Consider the following 8,557-nt stretch of genomic DNA (forward strand, 5'->3'; position numbering starts at 1 on the left):
AGAGCAAGGAGGAGGAGCCCCTGCACACCATCATCAGCAACACAGAGAACGTGAAAGGTGGGCACGGGTGTCGTGGGAGCTGCCCTGGGGCACGGGCAGGGCTGGGTGCGGCTGGGCCCTGACTCAGGGTGAGCTCTCTGCACCAGTGTCTCTGCCTCTTTGTCATCACCTCCTAGCTGGCAGAGTCCCAGCATGGTCAGAAGGGACCTCTGGGGATCATCTCATCCAAGCCCCCTGCTCCAGCAGCTCACCCACAGCAGGGTGCCCAGGATGGTGCCCAGGATGGCATCCAGCTGGGTTTGGGATCTCTCCAGAGCAGGAGACTCCACAGCCTCTCTGGGCAGCTGCTCCAGGCTCAGGCACTGTTACAAGAAAGAAGTTTCTCCTCCTGGTCAAAAGGTCCCAGTTGGTGCCCGTTGCCCCTTGTCCTGTCGCTGGGCACCACTGACCAGAGTCTGGCCCCAGCCTCTTGCCCCCTGGGGCCCTTTAGCTCTTGCTCAGCACTGATAGATCCCCTCTGAGGCTTCTCCAGCTCCACAGCCCCAGGGCTCTCAGCCTGTCCTGGCACAGAGATGCTCCAGCCCCTCAGCATCTCTGTAGCCTCCACTGGACTCTCTCCAGTGATTCCTTGTCTTTCTTGAGCTGAGGAGCCCAGAACTGGAGCCAGTACTCCAGAGGTGGCCTCACTAGGGCAGAGCAGAGGGGGAGGAGAACCTCCCTTGAGCTGCTGGTCACACTTGTCTGCACCCCAGGAGAGCATTGCCCTTCTGGGCCACGAGGGCCCATTGCTGGCTCCTGGGGAACAGGCTGCAGTGTGAATCTGTTGCACCATCCCCTCCCCACAACTGGAACAGGTCACTCAGAGTGGCCTTTACTGAGAGAAGAGGCCATCAGGGCTGCAGGGAGAGGTTGCATCTTCCCTTAGCCAGGCAATTGGTGGTCATGTGTGTGTGTAGAGACTCCACAGGCACAAAAATTTGCCTAAAAAGAGACTTTTTGTCCCAGAGGCAGGTCATTGCTGTGGATCTTGAAGGTCTAATGAGAATCCTGTTGCCAGTCTTTTAGTTTGAATTGCTTTCCCCATCTCCAGGGAGAAGTGTTTTAAAGCAAAGTCCTGTGAGATATTAGAGCACAGAAGCAGCATCCTAACTCTGTGCTCCTGTGGTGTTCCAGGCAGGTGCTTTGGAGGCTGCCAGGCTGTGAAGCCCCAGGGGGGTGGTTGCACTGCTCCTGCTGCTGTCCTCACCCCAGCTTCTGCCCTGGCTCTGGGGAGTGTAGCAAGGCATGGCAGAGGTGACGTGGGACCCATGGCTTCCCTTGTGTTGCTTCAGGCTTCTCTAATGCCTCTAGTGGGAGAAATACTATTTTTAAAAGGCCAAGGGTGGTCTTTCAGCTGAGATGTTTTCTGGTGTTACTCTTTCTGAGGAAAATTCTCATTGAGCTGCCCCCTTGCATGGGAGTACGTGTGTCTCAGCTCCACAGAGACACTGGAGAATCTGCCTTTTTCTCCTAAGGCTCTGAGTATTGTTTGGGCATGAGAAGTGCAGCCTGGCTGTAGAGGTTCTTAGAGCAGGGCATGTGCAGATTGGGTCAGGGAGGAGTATGGAGGACAGGCTGTAAACCACAGGAGGCACTTGAGCAAGCTCTTGGGGATTGCCTGGAGCCCTGCCTGAGGAGCAAGGGGGGAACCAGCTTTCACTTCTCATTTGCTGACTGCTCTGCAGCCCAGCCGTGGTGAGCAGGGTGCTGGGACTGCAGGATTCAGCTGCCTTGAGGGTTGTGTGCCACGAGTTGAGGCACAGAGGCCAAGTGTCTGCTTGGCAGAGTGTGCTGCTGCCTCATAGGCTGGTGTGAACAACACCTTTGTTGTCATCTCGCTGGAGGACACAGTTACCTGCATCCCATCCTGCTTCAGATCTTCACTCCTGGGAAGCTGAAGCACGTGGTAAGGCTGCAGTTTTGTTTTCCTTCCCACGAGGACCCTGGTGAAGTGCCTGAAAGGTGTGTTTGTGATTTTATTCTAGGTGCAGCCTCCAAACATGAGTTCCAGGCTGAAACAAAGAAGCTCCTGGACATCGTAGCCCGGTCCCTGTACTCGGAGAAGGAGGTAAGGCACCTGCAGCTTGCCAGCCTCTCTGCCAAGGGTACATCCAAAACGATTGAGCTGGGAGAATGCCTGCTTGATTTCCCAGCAAGTCCTGTGCTGTTCATGTCACACTTTCTTGAGTGACTATTTCTTCAGACACTGTGAAAATATGTTTTCAAACCAGTTTGTTCAGAGGAACTGTTCTCCTGGATGATAACAGGGAGACACAGTTCTCATTCGAGTGAGCTGGGAGTTAGTCTGTGGGGGGCTGGTGAGCTCCTGGCTCTGCAGGAGCCCCGTGCAGAGGACGAGGCCAGGCTGCAGTGTCAGGCTGTGCCTCATCCCCAGGTATTTATCCGGGAGCTGATCTCCAACGGCAGCGACGCGCTGGAGAAGCTGCGGCACCGGCTGATGGCAGAAGGGAAGGCCTTGCCTGACATGGAGATCCACCTGCAGACAGACAGCAGCAAGGGAACCATCACCATCCAGGTACTTCCCTTGGGTAGCAGGAGAGTGTTCCCTACTGCTCCCATCCCTTGCCTTTGTCCCGTGAAGGATCTGTGGGAGCTGAGGGGCAGCACAGTCCTGTGGATTCCCAAGCCTGCCTGAGAAGTGTTCTGTCCTCAGCTGGACTCTGGCTCATGAGGCTGTAACCTCAGGATTTGATGAGAAAACACTGATTTATCTACTCCTCACTTGTACCCATAGGAAAATTTGCTGCTCCTTCCTTCCCTGTTAGAGCCAGCAGTAGCTTTTCTGCCAGTACCTTGTCTGGTGCACTTCCCAGGCTGTGTGTGCATTTCTCACTAGGGGAAAAGTCAGGAGTCTGGTTTCATCCTGACCTTTGTGGAGGATTTCCCTCACCTCCTTGAGTCCGAGGTAGCTTCCAGACCTTCTCTCTCACCTCAGTCACTGGAAGAAGCTGGGGTGGTGAGAAGAGCCACATGTTGCTGATATTTCTATCTCCTCCTGCTCCAGGATGGGCCAAGTCCAGCTCATCAGCTCTGAGGCTCTGCCCTAACATAGAGGTGTGTCTATGGATCGTGGCAGTACCACAGCACCTGCCTGTCCTCCTTTCTACAACCTGGTTTTGGTTGTTCCCTGCTGGTGACAAAATGCATACCAGGAAGGGGGATCAGTGTACCTGTGGGGAGGGAAGGTGGAGCTGAGCCTTCTCTCAGTGGCTGTTGCCCAGGCTGTAAGGCTGAGGCTCAGTTTTGGTGTTTTTCATGGCAAAGTTCTTAATGCAAAGAAGGCAAATTGAAAACCTTTCTCGTGGCCCAGCATGAGCTGAGGGCTGCTCTCAGGAGAGCAGGGGCTGAGGTGGAAGCAGCGTGTGGGTGAGGGTGGACCCTGGCTGGTCCAGGGGAGATGTGGCATGGGCTGGTGTTTTTCAGGTGGGACAGGAGCCCTGGCTGGTAGAGGCTGCTGAGTGATTTTGTTCCTCTGTTTCTCTGTGGAACAAGCAGCCGTGGTTGCCATGGGGAAGTTCGTGATCATCAGTGGGCAACACAATCACCAGCCCAAAGGCTCTCAAACCATGCTGTGGAGGCTTTGCTATTCCTGTCACACCTGAGCAGTGCATTTCTCTGCCTGCTGGGCACCACCAGTTCCTTCATGAGCCCTCGCTTAGCCCCAGGGGGGGTGTCATTCCTGCCTTGCTCTCATCTTCCCCTTTTGCTCTCCTGGTGGGCACCTAGGCTCTGAACCCACCCAGACAATCTCACAGCTCATGCCCTGGAGCTGTGGAACCCGTCCCCTTCTTTGGCTGTTTGGTGAAGGGACCCGTTTGCCTGCCTTGCAGATGGGGTGTGTTTGATGTCACCCCCAATTAGATGTGTTAGGGATTTGTCTTTTTATAACCCCATACCTGGCTGCCTGTGCATCTCTAATGTGATTAAATGTCTTAACTAGGAAGCTTTTAACTGCAGCAAGACTGCACTTGGAGAAGGGAGAGAGAGCAGTGCTGCTCCAATCTCTTCTAATAGGTTTGCCTTCTCAGTAGTGCCCAAAGCTCCTTACCTCCAGTGAAGGGTTTATTTATAACCTCTTGAAGGAAGACTGCATGTAACGATTACTTTGGAACAAGCCTCATTCAGAACCTTTCAGGAATGCTAAGGTGCCAAAAACCTTGCCTGCAGTGACTGAGGCAGAGATGAGCCTCTCCCTTAGTCACTGTTCTGTTCTCTGTACCCCTGGGAGCCACCAAAACAAGCAGCAGGTCCCTCACGTGTGATCTGTAGCAATGATCACCCAAGGCTGTTTTTTTTTCTAGAAAGGTCCCTTTGTCTTGCTCTGATCCCTGGGTCCTGGCTCTTGGCTGCTGGATCTGCTGGATCTCTCCAACTCCTCATCCAAGCCCTGTAGTGTCTCTTTGTGTCTCAGCACTTGGGAGGAGGCAGGTCTGTGATGTGTGGTGCTGTGCCACAGGCGTCTTCCTGGGGAGGATTATCTGGCTCCAGTAAATGCTGCGTTCATCTCTGCTGAGGGGCTGCAGTTCTGTTTGCCTCTCTGCCAGGACTGGATTGCAGTGGTAACCATAGCAAGACTCAGAATTTTAATGGGATGTCCTCACGCAGGGATATCCTACACGAGCATTGCCAAGTGCTGGATCTGCTGGCAGGGGAATGTTCCCTGTCTAGTCCACTGGGTTACAGCACCTCAGCTCCTTCACCACAGTCCCCTTGTTTTAGCAAATTGCACCATTTCCTCCACCCCTTTGAAAGCTGCCTCGTGGTGTTTTTAGCACAGCCCCATCTGGTAGCAGCCACAGCCTGCAAGGTCAGAACTCTTACAGAAATCCACTTGAAAGCGTGAGGGGTGTGTTTTCAGCCAGGACAGACCTGCAGAGCTCCGCAGTTCCACGTGCTGAGGCTTTACAGACGTTCCTGGACCCTTTGAGGTGGGAACAGAGCCACCTTTACAGATTCCCAAAGCCCTGGGACCAGCGAGCTGTCCTTCAGCCCCTGCCCGTGCCCCCTGGGCTGGCTGGTGAGGGGCTGGGGGCCGTGGTGCAGTCGGTGCTCTGCAGCTCTAGGCGCCCCCTGCCGCTAGCCCCGCTTGTCAGCTGGGGGCTGGAGCCCTGCTCCCTCCTCCTGCCTCATTTGGGGCTGGGACAGGGCTGGCGGTTTAGAGGAAATTATTTGCAGTGTTTAGAGAGCTAGTAGCTGCTGCTGGTGCTGGGGGAGGCGGGGTGACTGCTGTTGTGCCACGGGGAGCAGCAGGGTTGCCGCCAGAGCTCGCGCTGCTCGGTTCTCTCTGCTGGGCTTTTCTTCTCGCTGTTGCAGTCATCTGAAATCAGCCTCTGTGAAGCCACCAAATAACGAGTTTGCTGTGTTTGGGAGGAGTTAAAATGACTGCAAATGCTGCTCCTCCCTGCAACAGCTCCCTGTGTCGCCGAGCAGATCTCTCCTGTTCTAAGCAGGACGGAAGAGGGACTGGGCTGTGCTCAGGCTCCCGTTGGGGACCGAGGTGTTTGGGCTGCAGCAGCTCAGTGCAGGTGCACCCGTGTGTCAGCAAAGCCTGGTGCAGGTGGGGAGCTGGTCCCCCTCCATGCCAGCAGCCACCCTGTGCTACCAGGCTGCCACAGAGAGAATCATGCAATGGTTTGGGTTGGAAGGGACCTTAAAGATCATCTAGTTCCAACCCCCTGCCATGGGCAGGGACACCTCCCACTAGAGCAGGTTGTTCAAAGCCCCATCCAACCTGGGCTTGAACACCTCCAGTGCTGGAGCATCCACAGCTTCCCTGGGCAACCTGGGCCAGGGTCTCACCACCCTCACAGTGAAGAACTTCTCCCTCATTTCTAATCTAAATCCCCCCTCTTCCATCTTGAAGCCATTACCCCTCGTCCTATCATTACAAGCCCTTACAAAAAGTCCCTCCCCAACTTTCTTGTAGGCACTCCTCAGATACCAGAAGGCTCTCATAACATCTCCCTGGAGCCTTCTCTTCTCCAGGGTGAACAGCCCCAACTCTCTCAGCCTGGCCTCACAGCAGAGGGGTTCCAGCCCTCAGATCACCTTCATGGCCTCCTCTGGCCCTGCTCCTGTGGGTCCATGTCCTTCATGTGTTGGTGGTCCCAGAGCTGGATGCAGTACTCCAGGTGGGGTCTCACCAGAGCAGAGGGGCAGCAGAGGGAGGGTTATGTCCTTTGCTCTGTGCAGCTCTGTAGCACCTTGTTGCATCATCTTTAAAAAATAAGTCAGGGAACCAGAAATATAAATGCATCTCAAATAACCTATGGCCTTGGGAGAGGAGTGCAGAATCTTTTGTTCTCTTCCTCTTTATGCCAGATTAAGAACAGGTCCCATTTAAAAATGGGAAAATCCAAGTGGATAAAGGCAGTACTTTTCTGAGCAGCAGGTGTTTAGACCTGGCTGGGTGGAGGCTGAGCCTGGAGCAGTGCTGGGCATTGTTGAAAATAGTGTTAAGCCAGGGTATTGGAAAGGAGAGGAGCCCTCAGGCTGTCTGCTTTGGACAGCTTCCCTGGCCTAGGCCAAGATTTCCTTCTATTCCTGCACATCAGGTTGATTTTTATTGTGCCTTTTCTTCCTTGGTGGTTGCAGCAGATGCCAGTTGGTTCTAAACCAGAACTCTGCTCCAGTGCAGCTGTGTCCTGGGCTTGGGAATTTTACATCTCTTTAAGAAAAGCATCTCAATAACAAGGGAGGCACTTGTTAATGGGACATCTTGGGATTGTAGTACTTTACCAGTTGGTGAAGGCAGAGTGCCCTTATTTTATGGTGTAGTCGGTGTTCTTCTGAAGCCCCACTGAGATTTTGCACTGAAATAAGTGTTTCAATTGTTTTGCAACAAAGCAAAATGAAAGGCCCAGTAGTTCAGATGTACCTCTAGCTGCAAGCATTCTTTCAGACACAGCCATGGCAAGGGCAGCAGTTAATAGTTAGATAATGGTGTAACGAGGCTCTGCAGTACCTTAAATTGGACTTGGGTAATGAGCAAGGATGTTCCTTTACCTGGGTTCTTGTTTACCAGCTAAACGAAGCAATTTGTGGATTTAAACTAGATTTGTTGCTGTAATTACCTGCAGTTTGTTTCTGCTTTACCAGAAGGCATGGTATGAGTACAAGAGCTGTGGACCGACCGATTCGTGGGGCCAAAGGTGTTTGTTACCCCTCTGCCAAGGAAGATGGAGGTCTCAGGGCTGCAGAGCTAACAGGGTTTTGTGGTGGGAGCCTGGAGCTGCTGCCTGCCTGGCAGTTCTCCAGCCACCCATACACAGTGGTCTCTGTTTGCAGATGTCCACACCACAGAGGTCAGAACGAAGTGCAGAGAAAGCACGAAGGTCCCGTGCATTTCAGCAGGGGGCTTTGAGTCTGGGAGGTCTCCACACAAGAAAAGGTGCTAGAAGCAACACTGAGCTGCTGTCTCTTCAGGGTAGATGTTATTTTGTTCAGAAGTAGTTTAACAAGTGTGGCCACAGAGCTCTTCAGAGCCCCTCAGAAGATGGGGTGAAGGTCTGTAGCCTGTTGGGTTGTCTTTCCCTGACAGGGCTGTAGAGGGGATGGGTCGGGGGGAGGCTGTTTACTCTGCACCCTGAGAAGTCCAAGAAGGAAAATTCAGGCAGGTGAGTAGGTTGTTCTGCTGAGTAACAGAAGGACTTCTGTAATTAACCTTCAGCTAACGAAGTGTCAGTGCACTGAGCTCCCTTTCGTGGTGTCCAGTGGTTGGTTTTCTCCAAGCTGTGAGAAGCATTTGGCATTTTGAAGTCTGAACATTTCCCTTACGTCTTGTGAGTTATGAAACTCTGTGTAAAATGTGCTTCATGCTTTTGCAAATAACCCTGTCGTGGCTTTTTTCAGCCTGGTAAAACTTTTCTTGCAGGCTGAAGGGAGGGCTGGAAGCTGTCTGCAAGGGAGGGTGTGGTGTCGATGGTGGGGCAGTGTGGTTGTGCTGGCCAGTGCTGGGTGTTTGCAGGGGGTTGTGTGGTGACACGGTGGCTCCTGGCAAAGTAAAATGTGCTTCATGCTTTTGCAAATAACCCTGTCGTGGCTTTTTTCAGCCTGGTAAAACTTTTCTTGCAGGCTGAAGGGAGGGCTGGAAGCTGTCTGCAAGGGAGGGTGTGGTGTCGATGGTGGGGCAGTGTGGTTGTGCTGGCCAGTGCTGGGTGTTTGCAGGGGGTTGTGTGGTGACACGGTGGCTCCTGGCAAAGACAGGTCCTGCCAGCTCCTTCCTTGGAATTCATGGAGCTGGTGCTGCCAGCGCTTGTGCCAGCCAGCCCCAGGCAGGTTCCTTTGCTCCCCGTGGCTGAAGATGGCCTGCTCTGCAGGAGCCCAGCTCTCACCCCACTCCAGCACCACTTAGCTCCCAGCTCCCCGTGCAGCACCATCTGGTGAAGGGAGACAAGAAGCACAGCACAAAGTGGGGCCACGGGAAACAACTACGCTGCAAGAGTGGCTCAGATCTTGATGGCATCTTCCTCAGCGTCCACCCAGGTGTTCTGCAGCA

At 53.6% G+C, this 8,557-nt stretch overlaps 1 protein-coding gene across 1 annotated transcript in view; it reads left to right on the forward strand.

The window, feature by feature from the left end:
• Positions 1 to 2: 2 nt before the first annotated feature.
• Positions 3 to 8,557, forward strand: part of TRAP1 (TNF receptor-associated protein 1) — a gene marked incomplete at its 5' end in the record, with an annotated part of 21,518 nt that continues 12,963 nt past the window's right edge. The window contains 3 exons of the mRNA XM_008935782.1: positions 3 to 57; positions 2,025 to 2,107; positions 2,435 to 2,575. Coding sequence (XP_008934030.1) covers positions 3 to 57; positions 2,025 to 2,107; positions 2,435 to 2,575 — 279 coding nt within the window. The remainder of the gene's footprint in view (positions 58 to 2,024; positions 2,108 to 2,434; positions 2,576 to 8,557) is intronic.

This window comes from Merops nubicus, unplaced genomic scaffold (assembly GCF_000691845.1).
Source record: "Merops nubicus isolate BGI_N331 unplaced genomic scaffold, ASM69184v1 scaffold14502, whole genome shotgun sequence".
NCBI lineage: Eukaryota > Metazoa > Chordata > Aves > Coraciiformes > Meropidae > Merops > Merops nubicus.